Genomic DNA, 27,955 nt, shown 5'->3' on the forward strand with positions numbered 1-27,955 from the left:
TCCTTAATGTAGAAAGATTGTTTATTGTAAAGAAAAACGGAGTTCAAGTCACAGTAGGCTACGGATTAGTATTAGGCTAGCCAAAAACTTCTCATGTCACATCATCAAGGACTTTCCACATGCTGTCACATCATCAAGGACTTCTCACAGCCTAGCAATAGGCTAGCCAACGCCCTAGCGTAGCAAATAAATTGACAAATATGATTAATTCATTTTAATTGTTGGTGTTTATCAAATATTATAAAAATGAAGTTCAATGAGTTGCAAATATAGAGTATAAATAAAAAATAAAAAAAAAAAATAAATCAGCTAGCCGAATAGCCGATCGCTTGTCCGCGCAATAGCGGACGAGCGATCGGCTAACCGTGCTAGTCTGCGGATGAGAGCTCGTCCGTCTTCAGGACGTCCGTCGCGTTAGCCTAACGCAATAGCGGACGTCCCTCACGCCCTTTTTGCTAGCCTATGGCTAGTCCGTACTGATGTCCGCTATTGCGGATGCTCTTAACAAAAAAATGGAAATATTCTTTACTCTGAGTTTGCATGGCTCCTATTGATTGTCCATGAAACGTTAATACTCCTTGAATCACCGAAAAGATTTAACAACAAAAAAAATTTGGCTCTAAAAATGACTTTCTTTCGAGAGCAACTATAAGTTAAAAAAAGTTACTCACTTTTAGTTGTAATTTTTAATTTATTACTCTCTCCGTTCCATGTTAATAGATGCATTTCTTTTCGATACGGAGTTTAAGAATAATGTGTTAAATGGATGGTGAAAAAAGTAAGAGAGATGAAGAGAGAATAAAGTAAAAGGGAGAATTATTTTTTGCCAAAAATAGAAATGACTCAATTAATTTGAAACTTCTCAAAATAGAAAAATGACTATATTAACGGGGGAGTAGTATAATTGATATTTGGAATTTAATCTAAATTGGACCCATTTTTTGGCAACGGATAATGGAACTGAAAATTGGTATGACTTTGAAAACGAAAGTTAGGTAGATAACTGATGTGGGAGAACAATAACGTAAAAAAGAGGGAAATTAGTCTAAAACTAGAAACAATGCTGTTACAAATTTTGCTTACGTGACACGAGATAAGAATTGAATAATTTTGAATCTCTGATCAATCATCATTATTTTATAACCAAAAATAGTTTTTTATAGAGTGGCTAACACATAAGTGCTTAATTTGGTCATTTCGATCAATCATCACTATTTCATAACCAAAAAGTGTGTCACACATTTATGCTAGGAAGTGGGATCATGATCAAGAATTCAAGATCCTTATCAAATACATTTAATAAGAAATTTGTAAAATAAGAGAGGAGAAAAAAATCGATAAAGTAAAAGAGATATGGAAAAAAAGTAAATATGAGAGGGAAGATAAAAAGTGAGTAAAGCATGAGAGAAACTTATCATTTATAGAAATTAGTTTATTTTTTGTGAAAATCTCAAAATGGCAAAATGAGATTATTTTTCGTGGAGGAGGGAGTAGTTTTAGATTGAACGATGGAGTGCTAGTATTACCATGGATTTGAAGATATGATGGAGTAAATATTAGTTGAATGATAGTAAAACGTCATTTTCACATGGTCACTTCACCATACGATCACATAACTTCTATATTGGTCAGCTAAGAGCATCTCCAGTGGTTGCCCGTCCCACTCGGATATCCACTAGGACTTCTCAAAAATACATCCTGCCACGTCACTAGGACTTCCCATCCCACTGCCACGTCACTAGGACTTCCCGCAATAAAATAAATCACAATTATATAACGGAATTATAATTTTGACACGGAATACGGGAAAATTATGTAATACATAGATGTCCGACTCGGACATACGGAAAAATTACATAATAAAAGGAAAAATTACATAATAAAAGGGAAAAAAGAAAAAAATACATAGTCCCGCCTACTCGGCTCACTTCTCGTCCTCCTCGTCGCCTATGCCGCCCCCGTCGTCCCCGCCGCTAATCTCGGCGCCATCATCTCCAATGGGTGGCATCCCCAAATCGCACCGACATCCATCGATCACCTCCTTCAACATCCTTTTGTACAGCAAATCGGTCGTGCTATGCCACCTATGCATGGTCCGGACTAAGGTACTCGTTAGCTGCGCGCGGGCGAGACGGTCGTACTCTTCCGGTGGAGCAGGGGCCTCCGATTGGACCTCGAACGACCCGCTACCGATGCTGCTTCCCCTAGCCATCCGCTGCGCAGCCTTTTGCCCAATCGGGCGACGTTTACGGCGGGAGTCTCGTGGAGGAAGATGGGTCACTTCATCGGCTTCTGGGAGCTCGTGCGAACCCGCACTGCTGCTGTATTCACCCGAAGCGTTGATCTTCGTCCGCTTGGGCCAGCCCGAGTCGACACCCGCACAAAACTTCGGAGACTCCCTCACAACGAGATAGGCCTCCCACTGGTCGAAATCTTTGAACTTCAAGGTTGGGTCGGGGTACTGCGACAAGGCACGCTTCTTCACATCCTCCTCGGACATACCGCTGGTTTCCTGGCAGAGGTTGTTTTGGTAGAGGCCGGCAAATCGACTAAGCTTAGGCCTCAACCGATCCCACTGTTTCCGGCATTGTTCGGGAGTGCGAGGCTTCGCCCCAACCGGTTTGTGTGTGAGGTAGGCTTCAGCGACGCGATGCCATAGTCTGTCAATATGCTGGTTAGCACCGACGTAGGCATCCTCGACTACTGAAACCCAAGACTTCGCAAGCGCGACGTTTTCCCACACGCTCCAGATAGTCCTCTTTCCCGTCTCCTCCTCATCCACCTCTTCTGCCACCGTTCGCGAGGAGGAGCCCATGGCTTTCCCCTTGCCCTTGCCCCTGCCACGACCCTTGCCCCTCCCCCTTGCCTCTGTCCCCACATCAGCGGGAGTCTCCCTGATCGGAGATAGCCCCAAGTCCTCAAAAGAGAACGTTTCCAAGGGGGTGAACTGAGTCTCCGGAACAATACTGGAGGGGGAATCAGTAGACTGCGTATCGATAAATGGGCGATAGACATCCTCCGCAGGTGGTTCAGGGCCCTGGCCACTCCCTCCCCCAACGGGAGCCGGCATCATCCCCGGCATCATCCCCGGCATCATCCCACCCATCCCCATCATATTTGGGGTCATGCCCCCCATCCCCATCCCCATCCCCATCCCCATCATATTTGGGGTCATGCCCCCCATCCCCGCTGCCCTGGGCATCATACCACCCATACCACCCATCCCACCCATCCCACCCATCCAATTCTACATATTGAAGTACGGGGGCATCATACCGTCCATCCCACCCATTTGGGACTGCATCCCCGACATTGCTGGCGTGAAAGCATTTTCGCTAGCGTTTCCCTCCAGATCTGCGGGAAACGTCGGAGTATGCGACTCGCTCGTGGCGGGGGAGTTCTTGTTGCTATCCATTAAGTAGAAATGAAATTTGTAGTAAAAAGAAGAGAGAAACTTATTAACACAAGTGGTGCGAATGAAATGAAGTTCAACGAGACGTATATATAGAGTTAAAAAAATAAAAAAAAAAAACCGGACGTCCGACCGACCCCCCCCCCCACAATGGCGCCCGTCGACTCGGACGTCCCGCGGATATCCGAGGACGTGCGACGTCCTACCTGCATGGGCGTATCCGACCTTATTTTCCACAATGGCGGACGTCCGGTCGCCGACGTCCGAGCCGGACGTCCGCCGCTGGAGATGCTAACATCATCTGCAAATATATATATATGAATGTAGCTTAGGGCTACAATTTCAGCATTTGTAATTGATTCTGATTTTTAGAATTTGTTTTATAGGTGGGGCACTGAAAGATTCCCTCTTCTTGTACGAAGATCATGTTAGTGTCCTAGCTATAACTTCCATTGTAATTTAGGCAAGCTTGGTTTAGGCCTTATTGAGTTTGGGTCGATTAATATTTTACGAATACAACTTACATGTAACGATTAACTTTCACTTTTTTCATAATTAGAAAATAGCACTGCGTGTAACGATTAACTTTCACTTTTTTCATAATTAGAAAATAGCACTGCGTGTCTAATGGTCTTGGACCAAATATGTCATACGTCATAATCTTTTATGGATACAACCCACGTCACATGAAGTGTTTATTTTAAGACACTTAATAACCACATATGCACACTTATGAGAATTTAAAAATTGAGGTGTTGAGCATGCATGCTACTGGGCAACATTTATTTCCACACTTTTTTTATCTTTTTCCGCATTTTCTTTATCTTTCTTTATCAAGGGTTGAAAAACCTCAATTTTTAATATCAACATGGGCTTAAAATGGGCCTTTTATATACTACTCCCTTCGTCCCAACTAAAATGACTATAAAACTTTTGGACACAGAGATTAAGAAATTATATTGAATAGATTAAATAAAAGTAACATAAATGGAAGAGAGAAAAAAGTAGGAGAGATAAGAGAGAGTAAAGTAAATAATGAAATAAAATAAGAGTGATTGAATGTTTATTTTTTACCAAAAAGGGTAATGACTCAATTTTGTTGGGACGTCCCGAAAAGGAATAGACTCAACTTAGTTGGGACGGAGGGAGGATTATAATTTGTCTCTGTTTTATTCAATTTTAACCATACTAAGTTACTAACAGTATATGATTTAGTCCATCATATATTAACACTTTAAATAATAATGGTCAATAATCAATCTTCTAAATTTCACTATTATAATTTGAACTCAGTAATTTCATAATTCCGATCTAATGCCTAAATTTTCTTCAACCTTGGATTTTTTAAATTCTCAATTTTTGTTTTTGTTATAAGGCCATCCGCGATGGGCGGACGATGGCACTCCCGATGGCGCGCATCGTCCGCGCCATTCATCGTCCGCCCCCACTGTGGGTGTGTGGCATAGGCCGCGGACGATAGTCGCGGCCTATGCTTCGGGCGCGACTTAAACCGCGGACGATGGCCATCGTCCGCGACATCGTCCGCCCCATTATGAAGGCCGCGAACGATGGCACGCGGTTTCGTTTTTTTATAAATAGCGTTCATTTGTAACATTTTATTTCACACGATTTCATCTTCGAAACTTACATTTACATAATTACTACGAAATGGATTCAAGCTCCAATAGTCCTACGTTTAGCGCAGGGGCGCATTGGCCGGGTACAGAACCCGACGATTATCGTTCGTTCGGCGACAACACCCATTACGATCCCGATTTCAGTACGGAATCGTATGGGTTGTCTGATATAGAGCCGTTGCCGCACCGCCCAACCGCATCGGCCGATCCCGCCCCCGCAGCGACCGGTGCCACCAAGGGGAAGGCGAAGCGGAACCGGCAGCGGGCGCAGAAGTTGCCGCCTCCCGGTGACTGCGATGAGTACGCCCCGGGCCGTACGAACTACACCGACGACGAAACTCTCACTTTGGCCCGGTGTTGGGTAGATATATCGGAAGATCCGATATTCGCCAACAACCAGAGACAGACCGCGTACTGGGAGCGCATCGCGGACCTCTACAATTCGGTCAAGCCGCCGACCGCATACAAGCGCAAGAGTGAGCAACTCCGCAAGCACTGGGATCAAATCAAGAAGCAAGTGAACTTGTACTCGGCGGAGTTCGAGAAGTGCGCGCGGTCACAGGGGAGCGGCGAGAGCGTGCACGACGTGCGCTCTAAAGCGATGTTGTCGTACCGGTCGATGTTCGGTGAGTTCAAGCACGAGGCCATCTGGGCGCTCTTGAGGGAGAAGCAGAAGTTCAAAGGTGGAATTCTGCACACTGGTGCGCCGAAGAGGACGAAGGTCACCGAAGCTGGTGACTACACGAGCAGCGGCACTAACCCGGTTGACCTCAACCGGACGTACGTGGATGAAGGGAGTTCCGGCACACCGGTGTCCTCCCGGCGTCCTCCCGACATCAAGGCTGCGAAGGCCAAGGGGAAGGCGACTGCGACGTCATCGTCGACCGCTGCCGCCCCTGTTCCTGACCCGGATGAGCTCCCGACGCAGATGGCCACCGCGTTTGCGTCGTTAGCTACAGCATCGATGGCAAGGACGATGTTGCAGACGCACAAGGCCCTCAAGAAGTGCACCGACCCCGAACAAGCCGAGTATCTCCGTGCATTACTCGATGAGTTGCGTAGGAAGTCGGGAATTGGCCCGACTTAGTTTTTTTATTTTTTAGTTGAATGGTGTAATTTTTTTTATTAAAACTTCGCCGCTTGTTATTTAGTCGTTTTTTTTACTCGTTACGTGTTATTTGAAAACAGTTAAATTAATTAAACAAAATAACAAAATGATGATGTGGCGCGTCATAGGGCGCGCCTTAGGGCGCTCCACTGCAGGTGGAGAAGGAGGAGGATAAAAATGCTGACGTGGCGTGCCTTAGGGCGCCCCACTGCTGATGGTCTAAGAGTGTAGTTAATATCCATGGATCGGTGACCAGATTGTTCGATTTTAAATTATTTTCGTGGTTAGAACAGAAAATATATATCTGTAAACCATTGATCAATTATCTTATGCTGCACTGCACTCCTCATTTCTTTATCGTATTGTTTTCGAAATTGAAGTTAAAATCTTAAGCATGCATGAACATATATATTTTTTGTATAAAATTCTTTGTCGAATCTATTAACAGAGAGAATAAATTGAATGCGCAAATTTCACCAGCTATGTATAATATATATTTAAATAATGCATAAAAATGTTTATATTCATGCATAAAAAGGTTCAAATAATTCTTTAGCCGATGTGTGAAGTGTCGAATATGATTTTTTTTCTTGATGGATCTTATTTGATTTAGAAAAGATAGATTTAAATAATAGCAAAAAATTGTTTATAATAAAGATTTTACATCTCCCGATATATATAGAGATATATATATATATATTTATACATGAAAATAACTTTACTGAGAATCGACCCATAGTCTCTAAATATAATAAAAGAAGCTTTAAATGTAATAGAGAAAGGACTTTAAATATAACAGAAAGGCTTTAAATATAATAAGAGTAGTGCAGTTTTAAAGTGTTAATTATAGTTAATTATAAACAATTATGTTGCAGCTCTAGATAAAGCTAGTTTATAAACTAAACCCCAAATTGTAGACAAACACCAAACCTCGTTTATAGATCCTTACCCTTTCAGAGTTAAATCTATAAAGTCATGAATATTACCAAAGTAAAATAAAACAATAAATAATAGTAATATTGAGTAATAAGAAGTGTCCCTTTCATTTGTGTCACCAAACAAAGTTGGCTGATCAATGATGCCCACTAACCTAGTGTAAGAAGACAATATATATAGAATGTTACTCCATATTGCTAGTATTTAGCAAATTTAAGAATGAATCTTGTCCTTTAATCTTGTTTGTTTAGCTACATGCACCCTAGCTATAGATAATATCATTCTCAATAATGTCGACAAACAACGACACTAAAACGACTAATCCAACTATAATCACACTACTTGATGGTAATAACTCATGTGAATTATATGTTTAGGTTATGCATTATGCTCAATGTGTTAGACGTAATGAAATATTTTTCGCATTGCTCAATCTATCAATATTATGTTTAATTACAAAGTAAATTATGTTTCAACCAACTATTTAGCATAGTTAAATCTAATAACAATAAAATTAAGATTTGTTATAGCCACAACTACTTTCCTGAGGCTGCAGATTCTTTTGATGTCAACACTACGATATTGGCACTGCCGGTTTTTTTTACGTCAATGCTACTTCTAACGACAATCACCATATGTTTCCTTAGTTTTTATCACGCATTCTCTAATCATTTCGTCTCATAAGCAATCAACATCTCTCGCAACCCCTACCGGATACTGCCATATTGCAACTATTTTCGTTGATGCCGATACCGAAAGTATGTACATGGTTTAAACCCACATATCTAGTGAATGTGATATTGATCATTGACACGTGCTGATGAAAGTCACCCTACTTGTGCCCTGGTAGATATGCACTTGTATTCAATTAGCCGTTAATTATTGGTTTGGAAAGGACATGTACTTAAATGAGCAACCACTCTATAATGCATGAATATTACGTTTAATATAATAACAAAATATACATAACAAAATCGATATGTCACGCACACTTTTCAGGATCTTCTATGAACACCATATTAATATTTGTTTCTCTTTTATTTTAATACTACTATTTTATCATAATATCATAAAATTAGTATTGATAATCAAATTTTAGAATTACAAATCAAAACTAATTAGATTAATTCTTTTATCAATCTCATTGAGGTGAAAGCATGGGGAAAAAAGAATTTTTTTTGTGCAATGAAAGAATATGGACCCAATATTTATGAAAAACAGTTAGATGGATCCGATCTATAATTTTTACAATGAGAAAAACATAAAAGACTTGAATATGCCTTTATGATTTTTACTCATTAAGAAAGCATGCAGGCTAAACATTCTACGTCCTCTCAACGAGTTCAATTAATCACCGCCAAAATTGTCACAAAAATCACCTATAAATTACCTATCAAATCCAACCTTCCATCATCACCAATTATTCTCTACAACAATCATATTTCCCATTCCCTTCACCAAGACAATGGCTTCTTCAACCTCCTTCTTCCTCTTCTTCCTCCTCGTCTCGTGCCTGGCCCTCGAGGCGGCTGCAGGGCGTGAGGTCCTGACGGACTCCAAGATGTCCTTTGACGGCACTGTGTGGATCCCGGGCCTCGGCCGTTACATGATCCCCAAGAAAGGCTCCAAGTCCTTGGACTACAACCCCATCACTGGATCCCTGGGAGGGAACGGTTTGTCCATCCCAGGGTTCGGTGGCTCGACCGGAGGTCGCAACTACATCCCCGGTGGAGACGACACCTTCGTGCCCAACCCTGGCACGGAGGTGCCTGTCTCTGGCGGCGGAGGGATCCCCGTACCCTCCAACCCTTGAGCTCAATTGAGACGAGAACAGTTGAAATCTATTTTTTTTTCCGTTTATTTTTTTCCCTTATGTTGTATAAGGGCGTGTAGCATTCTATTTCTACGTTTTTCATTGTTGTAGCTCTGTGCCATGTTTGTCGTCAATAAAAAGTGTGTTGAGTGTGTTTCTCTATCCCTGGTCTTATGTTAAGACCGAGAGCTTCAGAGGGCGAAAACTCGAACAACGAGCAGCAACAACCTCATTTATCACTAACCTAGAACAAGCACCAAAATCTGGCTAAAACAGACATAAGAGAAATTGCAAGAAATCACCTAACAGCTGCATTATTCGAGAAAATCGAAGTGAAACTAAAGTCTTCTTCAAATGAGCTAAATGAATGAACCAAGAGATCATCTGAGAGTTCAATTTATGATCAGTGATGAAATCAAGAACAAAATTTGACATTCCACAATGTATAAAAATGCAACTCTTAAGTCCATTAAACTCAATAATGAAAAGGTTAAACTCTTCCAATCAGCAAAAATGGCTGATGATGAACACAAAACCAGTGTCATATTATCCATCAGAACAACACTATTGAAGACAAGAAACAGCCATATCAGCAACACACCCGAATTCTTGCAAAATGAGAAACTCCTATGAGGTGATGGATTCATACTACGACAAAACAAAACGCAGTAAGACCACCAAGAGTGGAACTACTCCCTTCGGGGCATACGTTCTACAAATCACTTCTTCACAACTAGAGACGGGGTAAATTGCCCCACACGATTAATCATCCTGCATAAACGGATATAACAATCAGCTCATTTTTGAAAGACGAAGAATATAGTTCAAATCAAATTCTTTCAATTCTGTGTTCTTATGCTATAGGGATGGAACATAACTGACCTTTCACATTAAAATCATCAATCTAAGCTACCAATAGTAGGCCAACCAACCTTTACCACCACACAAATTGGCTTATTTTTGTGAAACTCTCATTGGATTTTATAAATAGGACTGTAAAAGTAAAACCTCAAGACTACAGCTCCAACTACCAACTCAATAATAAATACTTCAACCTACACACTCCCACTCAATTTGTGATTTTGGCAAAACTAGGTTTGCTAAATCTCAAAAAAAAAAAACTGAGCCACTTCAGTCTTGGTTTCCTCACAAGCTCAAACTCTACAAGTAAAGATTCAATTTTTACTTCAAGAACGCATTAATCACAATTTCCAATCAATGCCCACCGATCTATCCACTTCACCATTAACACATACAACTCAGATATATCACAAACTCCAACCCCTACAGATAAAGATTCAATTTTTTATTTCAAGAATGCATTAATCACAATTTTCAATCAATGCCCGCCAATCTATTACATAAAAAACACCCAATTTACTTTTCAAAAAGGGAAAATTGACAACAATTACGATAAAATGGAGATGAAAAGTTACCTTGTTGAATCAGAATCCGACCATTTTAGACAGGATGTAGCTGAGGAAGAGGAAGAAGATGGCCAGGAAAAGGTAGTCTACGAAGACGAAAAACGAAGTGGATCCGTGCCTTCTTTTGGCGGCTGTTTTCTTTTTCGTTTGATGCTGCAATGTGGATTGTTGCTCCTCAATCTTCGCCATTGGTTCCTCGATGTAACAAAACAGTAGATCTCAATTCCTTTCTGCTCCTCGGTTTCAGAAATTGGTGAAATTACGATTTATGGAGTACTTATTTTGGGAAAAATAAAGAACCATTTAGCTGAACTTTGTGTTAAAGCCTTCGAATTTTTTTTTATACTTTATGTTTAGTTCAATTTTTTTGTTTATTTTATTTCATTTCATTTGATGATTAATAATTCTATGTTTAGTTCAATTTTTTTGGTTTATTTTATTTCATTTGATAATTCAAAATATCATATATTTTTATTTATGTTAGTTTAATAAATATTTACAGATCATCCTTATTCCACAGTTTTTTGGTTACAATTCCACATAGCTTTTAATTTCGTGTAAAACCTTCAAAACTATGCTTTTATATATTATAGATTTTATTTATGTAAAAATATAGTTGTAAAGTGATTTACTATTGAACCGCAACATTTATTTCTATTTATTTAATAAATATATCGCTTTTAGTTTTGGCGCTGAATTGTATATTTATGAGTATATATATTGTAATCGTTTTTGTTTATTACATAAAATTGCATCGGCAATTTGGTATTGAATTGTAATTTTATGAGTGTGATGTTGAATTCTTAATTTTGTTTTTATCATGTATCTCATGACTAACAACATTTATTTTAGTTTATAAATAAAGAAATAAAATAAATAAAAATTGTGGAATCCTTTCCGCTAAAAGTTTGCTTTATCCCATTAAGAATAATGCAAATTAGTGTTATGAAAAGTTAACGATGCATTTAAATAATTGTTATTCTAAATATATTTGTATATAATATTTAAATAATTTTATAGAAATATATACAATGGTTGAAATAATGTTATATTTTAAATTATTTTTTTGCAAAAAATATATCTAATTAAAGATAATTTTATAAGGATTCCAACGCGATCTCAATTGCATATGTTCCGATGATGTTCGAGTGATGAAATTTGATAAATTATGTTTCAATTTCCGTACATGTTGATAAGCAGATTTTATCAAGAAATAAAAAAATCTCAATATAGTGTATCCAAAATCTCAATATAGTGTAGGTAAAATATCAATAAAACTGTGTTGATATTTTCTTGTACTTGTGTTGATATTCTCATGTCATATTGTTGATATTTGTAAAATAGTATGTTGATATAAAAAAATACCCACGAAAATTATCATATGATAACATAATGACAATATTACCCTTTTGTTGATATTTTGTCTACTATTTATTGAAATTTGTGAATTTTAATCTCATCCACTCATTTCAAAATCTAAGGGTGTAGATTTAGTCTTAGTTTTGGATTATAGAGTTTTAATCTCTTGTCATATTGTTGATATTTGTAATATAGTGTGTTGATATAAAAAAATACCCACGAAAATTATCATATGATAACATAATGACAATATTATCCCTTTGTTGATATTTTGTCTACTATTTATTGAAATTTGTGAATTTTAATCTCATCCACTCATTTCAAAATCTAATGGTGTAGATTTAGTCTTAGTTTTGGATTATAGAGTTATAAGCATCAGAAGAAGTCTTTATTTCTTGTTTCATACAATAATTCATTGTTATGTGTATTCATATCTTGAAAGCACAAAAAACACAACCCACAACGTATAATTAGTTGTTTGAGTGTGTTAGCATCTCAAACTATTTTTATTTTTAATCCTTTTAAAGCAATTTTACTTTGTATCCTTGATATATTATTTTCTTTTCTACTAGTACAAAAATAATGTCCTTTTCTGGAAGTGATTCAATAATACGATAAGATTTATGAAATGTTTTCAATAATCTATCATGTCTCATTTGTAATTGCACCGACCTATTTTCTTCGCCAAATTCTACTGGCATGTGACTTTTATTGATAATGATCTGAATTTTTTTATTTAATTTTAAGAATCTCAGATTTGTACGAGTTTTATAATGATTCATATTAGGACTAAAATTCGAATATTCGCGTGGAATATATAGTACTCTTGATTCAAAATTTTTGAGTACGAAAAATTAAAAAATCATATTAAAGAATAGGAAAAAAGAATAAAATAGAAAATTAAAGAGAGAATAAAGTAACGGATTAAATAAAGTAAAGTGACTGAATATTTTGTTTTATTGTAAAAAATAAAATAACTCCACTTAATTTAAACATCTAATAAGAAATGTAAAACTCAACTTATTTGGAATATAGGTAATACAGTAGATATTGAAAATTTTCTCTCACTTAGTTTTTACACCCAAAATTATTAATCACCAACCAAAACCAAAACTTGCTAGAAAATTCCAAATCTCAAACTCTCTGAAATCCAGATAATCTTGAAAATCCAATAGAAACCAGAACAATTAACCCATGCAACGCAATAACCACCACATAATAAACAGATGATAAACAAGCAAACAAACCAAACCAAATAATCAGAAATGGCTGCTTCTCTGAAGAGTCTCTCTCCATCTGCACAGTTTATACAACGCCGGAAGCATCTGAGCCTCTCAAAATCCCTACCTCATCACTTCTCCGCGCCCTCCAACCCATTCTTGAACCCTAATCTCGCAGTCAAAATCCGGTGGCCCATCAATGCCGTCACTGAGGAGAGAGAAATCCCTGAGCAAACCGACGATCAAGATAATGAAAAGGGCTCAATTTCAAGAAAAATGGAGGAATTCAAGGAGGAGTTCGTTAATTCAGACAGGTTGCTTAATGCCGCTATAGTTCTTGGTGCTGGCACCCTTGCCATCACCAAATTGCTCACCATTGATCACGATTATTGGCAGGTGGGTCTCGGAATTACTCACTGAAAATTAATAAAAATCAAATCTTTATGAATCTGAGCTGTGATTTTTGACTGGTCCAAGTTTCATGTGGTAATAATGGCTAGTTTCGGCAGAAGTTTTATCATTAATGAATTATTATCTTGGATGCAAGAACTGAAATTTGGAACTAATTTTTGCTTGTTTTTTGTTTTTCTCCTTTTAGGTGATTTAATATTAGTAGTCTTGGGATTACTTAGCAAAAAGGAATACAAATTGAATCTTATTGTGATTGGTATAAGTTTCATGTGGTTGTGATAGCTAGTTTTTTGCTGTAGTTTTGGTGATTAATGATTATGTTTATTGTTTTCTGTATGTGTTTTCATGAGTTTACAATCAAGAGATGAAAAGTGAAACCAATTTCTGCTTTTGTTTTGCTTGTTTTGGAGATCTGATTTTATTAGTCTGTATTCTTGCAAAATTGTGTTGAAATTTATATGTTCTACTGAATCTGCAGGGATGGACTCTTTATGAGGTGCTGAGATATGCACCTGAGCACAACTGGACTGCATATGAAGAAGCTCTGAAAGAGCATCCCGTGTTGTCAAAAATGGTGATAAGTGGGATTGTTTACTCTGTTGGAGATTGGATTGCTCAAGTAAGCATTTTTGGTGATGTTATTTTCTTTAGGATTGTGTTGGTTATGGTTGGATGATCATTTTTCTGCCTGAAAACCTCTCAGTGCTATGAAGGGAAGCCTCTGTTCGAGTTTGACAGGACGCGGATGTTTAGGTCCGGGTTTGTTGGGTTCACACTCCACGGATCGCTTTCCCATTACTACTACCAATTCTGTGAGGTGTGTATGTGTTTGTGGCTGAAATGTGTTGAAAATTTTGAGCATTTTGTTATTTTGTGGAGTTTTGAAGTTGCTTGTTTCAACAGGCTCTATTCCCTTTCAAGGATTGGTGGGTGGTCCCTGCCAAAGTTGCATTTGACCAAACCGTGTGGTCGGCTGTATGGAACAGCATCTACTATGTGGTGCTGGGATTCTTGCGCAGGGAATCCCCTGAGAATATTGTCAAGGAACTGAAAGCGACGTTTTTTCCTTTGTTAACTGTAAGAACTCTTATGCAGCTACTTGTTTTTGTCCCTTTTTGTTCGCTTGCAGACTTCGTCGTTGAATGGTGTAGCCAGATTAGGAGATATGATCGCGTTGTCATCAGCATTTGGTTGTGCAAATATTTGAAAACAAAGCATACTTGAGAATTCAAAATCACAGTTCTTCAACTGCAAAATGGTAGTTTGAATGTTGAAGGACTTAATGATGACTTAATATCTACAATGAGAAAGTTGTAATGAACTAAAACCAACATTTCTAGCCTATGTTGATGGTAACAATTCAAATGCAGCTTCTCAGTCTATCCCTTTTTCTACCTTAGTATGAAATATTTAAGAACATATTTCTGAATTTCAAATCATTGACTGATCATTCTTTTTGTATGATCTGAGACAGGCGGGTTGGAAGCTCTGGCCTTTTGCTCATTTGATCACCTATGGAGTGATTCCAGTTGAGCAACGCCTCTTATGGGTGGATTGCGTGGAGCTGATTTGGGTTACTATACTCTCAACGTACGTGCCATCTGCTATTAACTTATGCTTTCATAGCTTGTTAGTCGATCACGCTCTAGCACATATGCTATGATCTTCGTTTCCATAGTCATTAGTATTAGATATTTAAACGAGTCCATCAAGTTATGGATCTGGTGCTTTAGGTTGTTGCTCACTGCTAAAACACCCCGTTTTTTCTATCTCAGGTACTCGAATGAGAAATCTGAAGAGCGGATATCCGAGGCATCTGAACCCAATCCCAGTGGCAAGTCTCTCGAGGTAATCTCCGATAACCATTTTTAGTAGGGGGAATCACTCAAACGGATCATGACTTTAGAACCGATGCTAGCAACTATGTGTATATTAGCACGAGCACAAGCACTTTAGAACGTTAGTATGATTTATGTGGTGGTTGTGTAGGAGTAAATAAAGCAAACATGCTTCTTCAGAAGATGTCTCCTTCACTTCAGACCAGTTAGCTGCGTTTTGAGAAAGCTAAAGATCCGACAGGCTACGTACAAAATACATCTACATCTGTACAGTTTGAGAATTTATACGGTCTTGTATATTCTGTATCATGTTCTACTAGTTCTTCAATCAATTCACAAGTTGTTGTATGATTATGTAGTAGTACAATACGGAGTCATTTTGTCTAAACGATTATAGTTTAGCTTGTCTGGATGATTGATGCATCTACATCAAAATGATTTTGCAGAAGAATTGAATAAGTGAGGTTACTTTTCATTTGCTGTATACATATTGTTATTTCATAAGTTTGTTGATGGTATGTTGGATTCATTTGTTGGGTTTACGCTTTTGCATAAGGGCATTTTCTTTAGTTTACATGTTTATATACACAATCTATAATATCAATCACCAAAATCATTTTTATTGGGATTCTTGTTTTGTATTCCTACCTAAATATTAATTGTCAAATCTAATCTTACCATAGCTTCACTTCTATCTTAAACTTAAACTAGATTTATTTTATCTTAATATCTTATCAGTAACATACGGGCAAAAGTAGGCAGTGATCGTCAGTGCATAGGCACGAATAAAGAGAGAATGATAATAGGCACGGACAAAGAGCGACTCCTACCTATAATGCAAGTATGGGACCCCATATTCGAAAGAGCTTAAAAGCATAAGTTTTACAGTTTTACTCATACCAACAAAATACATCTTCTTTTATGGTCGATTTATAAAAAACTCCAAGGTTAAACATGTTTAGCATGAACAATTTTTAAGATGGATAACTCATGGGAAACTTATCAAATACTACTAGCATGTAAGTGAAGACAACGCATTGGGAGCCGGGTTGTTAGAGTGTCCACAATGGTGGCCCTTGAAGGCCACCAAATGTGGCCCGGCCACCATTCGTGGCTCTCATGTGGCCCTCCGCAATGGTAAAGTAACAAAATTAACAAAATTAACAAGGGCCACCAAATGTGGCCCTCTATAAAAAAAAAATAATTTATTTTCTTTTTTTAATGTTATTTTTAATTTAACGATATTAAATTTTATTAGACTTTAAATTTATGATATTAAAATAAAATAATTTGGATTGTAAATAAAAAAAATTCACAACCTAAAACCAAAATGTAACAAGAACTTCGTTGTATTATATTAAAATAGGAAAATTATATAACGAAAGTTTTCTAATTTAAAAACAACAACCCGAAAACCCATATCACTCTGCGGCGCCCCTTCTACGGTTCCAGACCTCTTCAACCATATCAGCCTGCAGTAATGTATGCGATATTTGGCTCCGCATATCGGTGTACCGCTGGATCAAGTATTCATTACTACGTGGTACACCCATCTGCAGGGGCTCCATGGCAATACCCGAGCTCGAACTAGCACCATCTTCCGGTGTCCATCTCTCTGCAGCAACTCCTTCGTCATCTATTATCATATTGTGCAATATGATACATGCAGTCATGATGTATGTGACATCATTTTCGTGCCATTGTCGAGCCGGGCACCGTATAATGGCCCATCGCGCTTGGAGTACACCAAAAGCTCGCTCAACATCCTTCCTAGCACCCTCTTGTTTTTTCGCGAAGTAGGTTTGCTTCGGCCCAACGGGTTGTCGGATCGTCTTCACAAACACGGGCCAGCGAGGGTATATCCCATCGGCCAAATAGTACCCCGTGTTGTACTGAGTGCCGTTGGCCATGAATCTAACTTGCAGACCCTCACCCCGGCTCTCGTCATTGAATAGTTGTGACGATCGTAGAACGTTGATGTCGTTGTTCGATCCAGCGACCCCAAAATACGCATGCCAGATTCGCAAGCGGTAATCAGCAATGGCTTCCAGAATTATCGTGGGATGTCTGCCTTTGAAACCAGAAGTGAACTGTCCCTTCCAAGCCACCGGACAGTTCCCCCACTCCCAGTGCATGCAATCGATGCTCCCCAACATCCCTGGAAAATGATGTGCAGTCCCGTGCATATCAATCAATCTCTGGCAATCATCGGCCGATGGCTTCCGTAGATACTCCCCTTTGAAGATATCCTTAATGCCCCTGCAAAACTGCCTCAACGTCTGTAGGACAGTCGTTTCGCCCATCTGTAGGTATTCATCGAACATGTCAGCGGGCCCAGCATAGGCAAGCTGCCTAATTGCCATCGTACACTTCTGGTATGTCGACAAGCCGAGTCGACCGGTGGCATCATATCGCAAGTTGAAGCACTTGAACCGCTGCGCCAAACACGTCGCTATATGGACGAAGAGATTTTGCGACATTCTGAATCGCCTACGGAAAACCTCTGGCGGATAACGGGCGTTCTCGTTGAAGTAGTCTTCCATCAACCGGCGGTCAGCCCCGGCATGATCACGGTCGAAATACCGCCGATGATAGAATGGCCGAGGGACTGCCACCGCCGCCTCAGCCGCCGCCTCCGCCGCATCTTCCGCCTCGTCGGCTTCACGTTGCACCGCTGCAACAAGGTTGTGGAACTCCAGATCTACCGCTTGTTGGAATTGTTCATCGTCGGAATCCATAGTTGCAAGGTTGAATCGAAATTGGAAGGAAATATTGGAAAGATTGGAGGAAAATGGAAGTGGCATGGAGTTGGAAAAATGGAATGGAAGTGTAGTATTTTATAAATAATTTTCAAAATTAAAAAAAAAAAATCCCGCGGCCCAGCCGCGAATGGCGGCCCGCTGCAGTGGAGGGCCGCGGCTCGCCCTCGGCTCTCGGCCCTGTGCCCTGCCTCTCGGCTCTCTGCAATGGGGGGCCGTGCACCGAGCCGCGGGCCGCGGCTCCCCCATTGTGGACACTCTTATAGTTTGTATCTAAGTCAAACTTCTCGTATAAAGAAGTGGTTCCAGAACGATTCAAGCGGAAGATAACACAGGTCTAACTTCTTGCATTACAAAGTGGTTTCAAGATTATTTAAGTGGATGATATCATAAGAGTGATCACTGATGCATGCGCAAAAATAGGCACACCTAAAAGATTGACATACTTTTTTGGAGAAAAAAAACGGTCTTTAATATTCACAAACATAACTAAGAAAATATATCAAATATTAAAAAAAAATAGCTGCATTCAGTTTTCATGTAAAATGTAGTTATATACTCCATGTATTTTAAATTTTAATCAACTTCCACATCAAACTATTACTATAAACTTTCTTGAAAAAGCAAAGCCAAAGGGTGTAATGGTAACTTCGCATAACGTGGCCTGAACAAAACCCAAAGTCATTTGGGTTGTTCAAGTCTTCAGTATCGATCGACCTCAAGCAAAATAGAGAGATTTAGAGTGTGAGAAAATGGGGAAATCAGCAACGACGAGCGATGTCCACGCACTGTTTCACTCTCTTCGCTCTGCCTACGCCGCAACCGCTAATCATCTTAAGGTCTTCTCTCTCTGTCCAATTTTAGTGTATTTCCTGATGCTTCGTTTGAATTTTCCGAGAAATTTGGTGTTTAATTATTAAATCTGTTTCTCAGATCATCGATCTCTACATTGTCTTCGCGATCGTCACCGCTGTGATTCAGGTATGACGAGAATTTATCTGACATTTGGAGTTATGATTTTGCTCAGTTTAACTGATTTCGTGTTAATTAGTCACGGTTGTGAAATTCTTTCCTTGAGCTATGGAGGTTTAAATCTGAATGGTTTGTTCCATGAGTGTTGGAATTTTGATTTTGTACTGGTGAAGTCAAAATGAAAAGATGATACGGGTTAGTTTTGTGTGTGGTTGGGTTGTGCTTGACTAACTTATGAATCTGGTAGGAGATTCGAGGTCGGATAGGAAATGCAGGTGTATGAATTAGATATATATGCCTTTTTCTTGTGAATTTTCTGTAATAGTTAGGTATGATTTCTTCTTGTTGTGAAGTGGAGTTGTGAATGCATGTGATCAATCCATCAAAGAATGTTGTAATGACTCATAACTGAAATTTCCTTTAGATTATGAGCATATGTTTGAAAATGCACAACTCACCATAATATTGGACTCTTGAGCTTCCAAAACTATGCAGACACTGAAGATGAGAGGATTTGTCTCTATTTTATTTTCCATATTTTGTTGAAATAAAAATTTGAAAGACTTTATTTGTAATTCCCTCATGATGAGGTTCTATTTATGGAGACAGATAGTAGCATCTTTTATTTTGATTATGAACCTGAAGGTAATAGAGGATACCTGGACAATGTGGGTGTTTCATAAGTTGTATGGTGTAGTGGTGATGTCATATTGTTTTCATATACTAATTTTTGTGGATTCTGTTTGAAGTATGGATAATGAGTTAAAGATTTATGATTTATCAAGAAGATAGATCATGAATTCCTCAACTTGTTCTGCCATTTCCTATTTTAATAGGCTCAAGTGCCTTTAAGATAGATTAGAACTCAAAATGTTTCTTTCGAGATATTTTCATATTGCTATTGTCACCCATTTTAGTTCTATTTCCCAACCTTGTGATCAGAATAAGATGAAAGAGAACTCCTTTCAACCAAATCAGGCATATATGTTAACAAGATGACTACTGTGCTTTGATCTTGTAATCTGTAATCATATTAACTATTAGCTTCTAAACCTCATGTTTGACTTCAAATAATTTTTTATTTTCTTACATGGGTAGCTAATGTTCTGTTTCTCCTCAGGTTGCTTACATGGCTATTGTTGGATCATTCCCATTTAACTCCTTTCTTTCTGGTGTACTTTCATGCGTGGGAACTGCTGTCCTTGCTGGTATGTAGATTGCACGATCATATTTTTGTATGCAAAATGATATTGATCCAGTCTTGGAATACCTCTTAATTAGATTTTTTATTTTTTGGGCTACAGTTAGTCTCCGAATTCAAGTAAACAAAGATAACAAGGAATTCAAGGTAATGCACTGATCTTCAAGACTCTGAGTTATGGAGTCTGGAATCAATCTTTCTTGATTATATTTATAAGAATTCAAAGCAGTAAATTTCTAGCTAGCAGTTCTACTTCTAACATTCAGTTATTTGTTATCAAGTTTTGTTGAGTGTTCTGATATGCATTCGGAACTGTCTGTCTTGTAAATTGTAATCTTAGTAACAGATCAGATTAATAGCACACCAAAAGTTACGAATAATACTAACGAATAAAAAGCTTGGCTCGATATTATTATCCTTATTCCTCAGTCTTTTCAACTTTTCTCCAGTTGTGAACTTTGTTGGTTGATTCACTAAGTCGCATGCCCACAATTTTGCAGGATTTACCTCCTGAGCGTGCTTTCGCGGATTTTGTACTCTGCAATCTAGTGCTTCATTTGGTTATTATGAACTTCCTAGGATAAGTCAATGTCCTGGAAAAGACACGAGCTCATTTGAGTTTTGAATTGTACTCTGGTAGAATCATTGTGATCGATTTATTAGAAGTTTGTGCTGTTACACTGGATATTTCATACAAGAAAACTGAGAGAATAGAATGTACTACTAATATTTTGAGAAAACCTGAGGAGTAGTATGTTTTTGAGCCATCTTTTTTTATTGGGTGCTATTTGCAATGTTATTGATCTTTAGTTTTAGAGTCATTAAAGAAGTTGGATGAAAAGGTAAAGAAGGACGGAGTGTTAGATAAGTGATTGATTGCTTTGTTTTCGACTTGGGATGAAGATTCATTACTTTATCATGGAATTGGCTAATACTGGATTTTTTATTTTAACATTGACGTTTTTCATATTAAGTTTCCATCTAAAGGAACTGACAATTAAATACTTTGATTTTAACAATTACGTTCTGGTATAAAGTTTCTACTGCCATGAGAGAATGCCAGAAACTAAATTTGATTTTAACAAGGAGTACAAATTAAAAGGTGAGTTTGTGGCTTTGTTCTAATGAAATGAAATATTACTCCATAAAATTGGAGGAGTGGTAACTGATGTTCATCCAAAAATCCTAAAAATGAAAAATAAAAAAAGGTCCCACCGAGACTTGAACTCGGGTTACTGGATTCAGAGTCCAATGTCCTAACCACTAGACCATGGGACCTTTTTTATTATTTCACTACTTTAATTGTATACAATCAATAAATCTTCACCAATTTTGGGTAAATACCTAATCGGCTAATCACTAATCAGACTGCCGCCCTCTTTCTCCTCCCATATTCTCAAGCTCCAGGCCGAGACCGCGTTCCATCTTTTCAATTGGCCGGTGAGCAAAATGGCTACCGTAGGTATTCCCACTATGTTTGCAAATCGAGCTGAGAAGTCATTCTGACATAGACTAAACCATAATAACTGAATAATTTATGTGTATTTAATTCGTACCGAGTCAGTGAAAGAATGACTTGAAATTCGCACGTGACTTGAAATTTACACGGAAGAGCCCGTCTCTGTCAGATTTCTGCTAAACCCTAAGAGCATCTCCAATGGCGGCGTCAGCGTAGGCACGCCGATTTTTCGCGGATGCCGGTGCTAACGCCGAACCATTGCAGCCGGCGTCAGCGAAACCGGCGTCAAAATTGGCGCGCCTACGCCGATTCTTGGACTAACGCCGACTCTCACGGCGCCATTGTATGCTCCGAATCGGCGTCAGACCGGCGTCAGAATTTCAGAGGGATACCGGCGGGAGTAGCGGCGGCGTTGGGGGTGACGGAGGCGGCGACGGCGACGACGAAGGGTTGGGCGAGGACGGCGGCGAGGAGTGATTTTTTATGTATTTTTTTTTGTACTTTTTAATTTTGGTATTTTTTTTAAATTATTGTACTTTTTTATAAATTATTGTATTTTTTTATAAATTTTAATATTATTATTCAATTTTCCTGTATTTGTCTCGTAAATTAAATTTCGTATGTTGCTACGATTGTAAATTATATTATATAATTGTTATTAGTGATGTGGATAGGCTATGGGAGGGCCATGAGAGGGCTATTAGAGCATCTCCAGTGGGCGGATGTCCCACTCGGACATCCAATAGGACATCCCAAAAACACCTCATGCCACGTCACTGGGACTTCCCATCCCATTGCCACGTCACTAGGACATCCCCTGCATAATCCGCCCTTCCCATCGCCCTTCCCACTAGGACTTCCCGCAATAAAAAAAAATCACAATAATGTAATTACGTAAAAACGGAATTATAATTTTGACACGGAATACGGGAAAGCAAAATACGGGCAAAAATACATAGTCATTAAACATAAAAAAAACATAGTTAGAAAAAAAAACAAAATACATAGTCATTCAAAAAAAGAAAAATACATAGTCCAATATCCCCGGCTCACTCCGCACGAATGAAATGAAGTTCAACGAGCCGTATATATAGAGTTTAACGAGTCGTATATAGAGTTTAAAAAAAATTAATTACCGGACGTCTGACCCACTCCACAATGGCGGAAGTCCGCCCGCCCGTCGCCCGCACGTCCGAGGACACCCGACGTCCTCACGGGACGTCCGCCATTGGAGATGCTCTTACATGTCTAGTTGCATGTCCAGATGATGTGGCTGTAGGATTTTAGTGCAGATGATGTGGAAGTGGAAAGGCTATGGGAGGGCTATTGCATGTCCAGAACCATTGGAGATGCTCTAAAAGCCGGAAACTAAATTTGATTTTAACAATACATATTAAAGACTATTTTGTGGCTTTGTTTAATTAAAATAAAATAGTACAATTAATTGACGTTAACGAGTTAGTGGGTTTGTCTACCTTCAAGCGAAATTTCTTTCTTTTATTTATTTTTTATTATATTTTATTGGAAATCTTTTACTACTACTATTTACAAAAAATTTATGTGATCCACACGCGTTTTTACAATAGTAACTTTATTTAGAGCATCTCCAGTGGTCGGCGAGCGAGCGGCTCGCCGATTCTCTCGCCGATCGGCTCGCCGCTATTGCAGCCTCCCGATCGGCGAGAAACCGGAGAGCCAATTTTTTTTTCGAAACACTATATATACGCGATTTGCACGACATTTTCATTCGCACCACTTGTTTTAACGAGTACTCTCTATCTTAATTTCTGTACAAGATCAACAACGCGAAATGGATCTCAACAACGAGCCAACTTCAGGGTCGAGCGGGTCTCAAACTCCCGCGGTCCCCGTGGGAGGTGGATGGAATCAGATGCCCGGGTACTACAACAACATGTACCCTTAGCAGCAGATGATGCCTGGGATGGCATCTGGTGGTGGTATGCCGGGATGGCAGGGGATGCCGGGGGGTCAGGGGGGACCAGGGATGCATCCTGGGATGCCGATGATGCCGGGGTGGGCACCCGGGATGCAGGGGACGCTGGGGATGGCGGGGATGCAGGCGACGCCGGGGATGGCGGGGATGCAGGGGACGCAGGGTACATCGTGGGGGCAGGGGACGCCGGGGGGGCTCTGACGTCTATCGCCCCAGCTTTGATTTTGGTACTGCTGCTTCGCACACATCGACCCCATCGGATACGCAGTTCCAGGGGATTGAGTCCTTCTCCTTAGAGGAGTTGGGTATAGATCTCGGGGCACCGGACACTCCCGTGGGGCAGGGTCGGGGCGCGCCAAAGAAGAAGAAGGGGAAGAAGGTGGTCGGCGAGTCGTCGCAGACGGAGGTACGGAGGAAGTGGACAGACGCGGAGAACGTCGCGTTGTCCAAGGCGTGGGTGAGTGTTTGCGATGACCCTCTCACCTCGAACAATCAGAGGATCGTTAACTTGTGGGCTAAAATAGCAGCAACCTACAAGGCATTTTGCCTAGAGGGGAGGCCACGCAGCGGGGAGGACTGCCGGAAGAGGTGGGACTGAATCCGGTCTGGGGTGTCCCGATTTTCGAGCTTGTACACCAACGCCTTCTGAATGAAGTCCAACGGCCAAACTGACGACGTCTGCAGGAGGCTGGCGGAGAAAGAGTTCCCCCTGCCCGGGCTTTACAAGGACTTTACCTACTGGAACTGCTACGAGGTGCTAATGGACCCCGAGAAGTTTCGGGCAGGTGTCGACGCGGGCTGGCCGAAGAAGCAGCGCCTGAACTATTCAGGTGATTACGCCGGAGGTAGCAGCTGCGGTTCCCACGACCTCCCCGAAGATGCTCAGGAGACCCCGTCCCCTCCCTCATTTACTCGCCGCACTCGCCCGGTTGGTCAAAGACGGGCGCAACGCCCTCGCCAGAGGTCCTAGGAGGTCTAGTCGGCATCCCCCCTGTTGGCAGCTCGACAGCCGGCCTCGTCTTCTTGGCGCGTCAACAAGCGCGGGCTCAGATGATCAAGGTCATAGATCAATGGAAGAATGCAACTGACCCCGAGGAGAAGAGTTTTTTCTCGCCGTGCTCGTGAGTATGCGACATGATTTGAATCCCGGCGCGGCACAGGTGGGGGGCTCTGACGCGGGCTCAGATGCCGCAGATTTGGGGGTCCCGGATAGCGATGACGACGGCGAGGAGTGAGGCGGCGCCAGAAGGGGTGGGCCCGTGCGTGGATTAGGATTTTTTTAAGTAATGTATTTTTTTTTACTTTTTTTTTAATTAATGAATTTTTAAAATTTTAATATTATTAGAGAATTTTCCCGTATATGTGTCGTAAATTTAATTCCGTATTTTGTATGATTGTTTAATTATTTGTTTTTAGTGCTGATGATGTGGCAAGGCTATGGCTGGGCTATTGCTTGTCTAGTTGCTTGTCCAGCTGATATGGCAGGAGGAATTTAGTACTGCTGATGTGGCATGGCTGGGCTATGGCTTGGCTATTGCTTGTCCGCCGACCACTAGAGATGCTCTTGGAGAATAAAGTCTTAAAATAGTTATGCTATTTAATTAGGCTGTTTTGTATGGTGGAGTGCTGACTGAGAGAGGACTGGAGTTCACAGTAAAAGAGCCTAAAAACTTTAAAAAAATTAAAATTGAAAAAGGTCCCAACCGAGACTTGCATTCGGTTTACTGGACTAAGAGGGTTTAGGTTTCAATGTCTAACCACTAGACCATGGGACCTTGTTGATTATTTTACGGGGTATTTTGTTTGCAAAATTGTATCCCGAAATTAAATATGTATTATTATGTTTAGTTCATGAGATTCAATCCACAACTCAATCCTAAATGGATAATAGTGAGATAATTAATCATAGTTAATCTCCTATAACTAAAATAATCTCACCACTTAATCATAGATTATATCTTTATACTAATTTAACTAGGAAACCGAACGTCTATCTTCACCAATTTTGCGATAAATACCTAATCAGACTGCCGCCCTCTTTCTCCTCCCACATTCTCAACCGCGTTCCATCTTCTCAATTGGCCGGTAAGCAAAATTGCTACTCTGTACTCTCACAATATTGAATTCTCCCTTCAATTGATCGAAATTTTTTGTTGGAGTGAGCTTTCGTTAGGGTTAGGTCAGTTTTTGGAGAAATGAAAATCAGGGTTTTGTTTTGTGATTAGAAGCTTTGGCAGTGGGGGGGGGGGGGGGGATAGATGAGGAGCTTCTTTGGGTGTGGAAGAGAATGAAGGATGGTGGGATTGAACCCTCATTCATACTTACAATTTCTTGATGATTATATGTTTATTGAGTCTGCAGAGAGGGTTTTGGAGGTAATGGAGAAAGGGGAAGGTGAACGCCATGATCAGAGGGTATTGTAAATAAGGGAACTTGAGGAAGTCCATTGATGAGTTTGAAGCTATGCTTAGAGTGATTATCATTTATGTTTGAGGCTTGGATCAACTGGCGAAGATGAGATGCCTCCTCTTCAAGGAGGGGCGTGTGAGGTGAATGTGGCCGTCTTCACTGCCTTGATTGACACATCTGCGAAGAATGGGAGCTTGGATAAGGTGAGGGAGGTCTCGTTGCAGATGAGGAGATGCAGGGGGAAGGTCTCATTGCAGATGCGGTTACCTGTGGTGTGATTGTGAATGGCTTGGGCAGGAATGGGAGGTTGAGGCGATTGAGTGGTTCGAGTAGAGCCTCAGTGAATGGCATTTTGTATTATACTCTAGCCTCATCGATTGTCTTGGGAAGGCGGGGCGTGTGAAGGAGGCTGTTTGAGGAGATGGCCAGGAGTGGCTTCCCCTGTGACGCCTACAGTTACAACTCTGCTCATAGATGCTTTGGCAAAGAAAGGGAAGGTGTATGAGGCGGTTGTGCTTGTGAGGATGGTTGAGAGAGGGTGAGATCCGACCGTATACACTTTCACCATATCTTGATCGATGGCTTGTTTAAGCTACGTAGGAATGAGAAGATAAGGATTTAAGGGTGTAGGAGGCGATGGTCGAGAAGTAGATCATGCCCTCTGCCGCCTCATTTAGGAACCTAGCAACGGGGCTATTCGGGGAAGGTGGTGAGGGCGTGCGAGGTCATGGACGAGCTGGCCCCTTAGAGCATCTCCAATAGCACTGGACGTCAAATAGCCGTCAAATAGCCTTCACACTGCCACATCATCAGCACTACAATTCTCCTGCCACATCAGCTTGCCACATCAACTGGACATCAAATAGCCCTCACATAGTCTTCACACTACCTATCCACATCACTAATAACAATTATATAATTTAATTTACACTCGTATCAACATACGTAATTTAATTTACGAGACAAATACGGGAAATTCGAATAATACTATTAAAATTTAGAAAGTACATTAATTTTAAAAAAAAGTACAATAATTTAAAAAAAGTACAAAAATTAAAAAGTACAATTAAAAAAGTACAATATTTCTATATGGAAACATAAAACATTCAAAGATGTCTCTATAAAAGAGAGACAACCTAGAATGATTTTTGTCCCACATCGAATGTGAAACATAAACATTCAAAGATGTCTCTATAAAAGAGAGACAACCTAGAATGATTTTTGTCCCACATCGAATGTGAAATATAAAACATTCAAGTATGTCTCTATAAAAGAGAGACAACCTAGAATGATTTTTGTCCCACATCGAATGTGAAACGTAAAACATTTAAGGATGTCTCTATAAAAGAGAGACAACCTAGAATGATTTTTGTCCCACATCGAATGTGAAACATAAAACATTCAAGGATGTCTCTATAAAAGAGAGACAACCTAGAATGATTTTTGTCCCACATCGAATGTGAAACATAAAACATTCAAGGATGTCTCTATAAAAGAGAGACTACCTAGAGTGGTTTTTGTCCCACATCGAATGTGGAACATAAAACATTCAAGGATGTCTCTATAAAAGAGAGACTACCTAGAGTGGTTTTTGTCCCACATCGAATGTGGAACATAAAACATTCAAGGATGTCTCTATAAAAGAGAGACTACCTAGAGTGGTTTTTGTCCCACATCGAATGTGGAACATAAAACATTCAAGGATGTCTCTATAAAAGAGAGACAACCTAGAATGGTTTCATAATTCGCAAGCCCATTAAATATATATGGGATATTACGAATTTCTTGTATAAATTTATTTGTAAAAATTGTTTTTAAATATTAAAAGCAATTTTTATAAATAAATAGTATTTTTAAATTTTTTTTTTAAATTTGAATTTTTAAAATTCGAATTAAAAAAAAAATTTAAATCCGACGCCGGTTTGACGCCGATCCGGGACGCACAATGGCGCCCGTGAGGATCGGCGTCGGAACCGGCGTCAGCGCGGGAATCGGCATGGCGACGCCGATTTCGCCGACGCCGGTTCCAATGGTTCGGCG

At 39.8% G+C, this 27,955-nt stretch overlaps 4 protein-coding genes and 1 non-coding gene across 5 annotated transcripts; 3 read left to right on the forward strand and 2 right to left on the reverse strand.

Annotated features, from left to right (window-relative positions):
* Positions 1–8,510: 8,510 nt before the first annotated feature.
* On the forward strand, positions 8,511–9,068 carry LOC121784047 (putative cell wall protein). Its single transcript, XM_042182231.1, has one exon. The coding sequence runs from the start codon at positions 8,559–8,561 to the stop codon at positions 8,904–8,906; it is 348 nt and encodes a 115-aa protein (XP_042038165.1). The 5' UTR covers positions 8,511–8,558; the 3' UTR covers positions 8,907–9,068.
* A 3,705-nt stretch (positions 9,069–12,773) lies between these two features.
* LOC121783580 (protein SYM1-like) lies at positions 12,774–15,636 on the forward strand. The gene is made up of 7 exons (XM_042181694.1): positions 12,774–13,308; positions 13,802–13,942; positions 14,027–14,140; positions 14,227–14,400; positions 14,798–14,913; positions 15,099–15,171; positions 15,313–15,636. The coding sequence occupies exons 1-7, from the start codon at positions 12,958–12,960 to the stop codon at positions 15,316–15,318; spliced, it is 975 nt and encodes a 324-aa protein (XP_042037628.1). The 5' UTR covers positions 12,774–12,957; the 3' UTR covers positions 15,319–15,636.
* A 946-nt stretch (positions 15,637–16,582) lies between these two features.
* On the reverse strand, positions 16,583–17,899 carry LOC121784101. Its single transcript, XM_042182279.1, has 3 exons — positions 17,522–17,899; positions 17,162–17,464; positions 16,583–16,633 (listed from the first exon to the last, which is right to left on the reverse strand). Exons 1-3 carry the CDS (start codon positions 17,897–17,899, stop codon positions 16,583–16,585), a joined length of 732 nt encoding a protein of 243 aa, XP_042038213.1.
* Positions 17,900–18,599: 700 nt separating this feature from the next.
* Positions 18,600–20,860, forward strand: LOC121783593 (dolichyl-diphosphooligosaccharide--protein glycosyltransferase subunit DAD1-like). The gene is made up of 5 exons (XM_042181713.1): positions 18,600–18,759; positions 18,854–18,901; positions 20,013–20,100; positions 20,197–20,240; positions 20,594–20,860. The coding sequence occupies exons 1-5, from the start codon at positions 18,673–18,675 to the stop codon at positions 20,675–20,677; spliced, it is 351 nt and encodes a 116-aa protein (XP_042037647.1). The 5' UTR covers positions 18,600–18,672; the 3' UTR covers positions 20,678–20,860.
* A 439-nt stretch (positions 20,861–21,299) lies between these two features.
* TRNAQ-CUG lies at positions 21,300–21,371 on the reverse strand. Its single transcript has one exon. It is a non-coding gene; the product is annotated as a tRNA-Gln (tRNA).
* Between the last annotated feature and the right edge of the window lie 6,584 nt (positions 21,372–27,955).

Source organism: Salvia splendens, chromosome 21, assembly GCF_004379255.2.
Source record: "Salvia splendens isolate huo1 chromosome 21, SspV2, whole genome shotgun sequence".
Classification (NCBI taxonomy): domain Eukaryota; kingdom Viridiplantae; phylum Streptophyta; class Magnoliopsida; order Lamiales; family Lamiaceae; genus Salvia; species Salvia splendens.

What these genes read in the sequence shown, in the direction of transcription:
- LOC121783580 (XM_042181694.1), top strand. Translation starts at nt 12,958, where the DNA reads ATGGCTGCTTCTCTGAAGAGTCTCTCTCCATCTGCACAGTTTATACAA. An exon ending in ACTACTACCAATTCTGTGAG is followed by an intron (nt 14,141 to 14,226) that starts GTGTGTATGTGT and finishes TTGTTTCAACAG; the next exon opens with GCTCTATTCCCTTTCAAGGA. An exon ending in CGTTTTTTCCTTTGTTAACT is followed by an intron (nt 14,401 to 14,797) that starts GTAAGAACTCTT and finishes GATCTGAGACAG; the next exon opens with GCGGGTTGGAAGCTCTGGCC.
- LOC121783593 (XM_042181713.1), top strand. Translation starts at nt 18,673, where the DNA reads ATGGGGAAATCAGCAACGACGAGCGATGTCCACGCACTGTTTCACTCT. An exon ending in TCGTCACCGCTGTGATTCAG is followed by an intron (nt 18,902 to 20,012) that starts GTATGACGAGAA and finishes GTTTCTCCTCAG; the next exon opens with GTTGCTTACATGGCTATTGT. An exon ending in GGGAACTGCTGTCCTTGCTG is followed by an intron (nt 20,101 to 20,196) that starts GTATGTAGATTG and finishes TTTGGGCTACAG; the next exon opens with TTAGTCTCCGAATTCAAGTA.
- LOC121784101 (XM_042182279.1), bottom strand. Translation starts at nt 17,899, where the DNA reads ATGGATTCCGACGATGAACAATTCCAACAAGCGGTAGATCTGGAGTTC. An exon ending in CATACCAGAAGTGTACGATG is followed by an intron (nt 17,465 to 17,521) that starts GCAATTAGGCAG and finishes GAATACCTACAG; the next exon opens with ATGGGCGAAACGACTGTCCT. An exon ending in TCTGGCATGCGTATTTTGGG is followed by an intron (nt 16,634 to 17,161) that starts GTCGCTGGATCG and finishes ACATTACTGCAG; the next exon opens with GCTGATATGGTTGAAGAGGT.
- LOC121784047 (XM_042182231.1), top strand. Translation starts at nt 8,559, where the DNA reads ATGGCTTCTTCAACCTCCTTCTTCCTCTTCTTCCTCCTCGTCTCGTGC.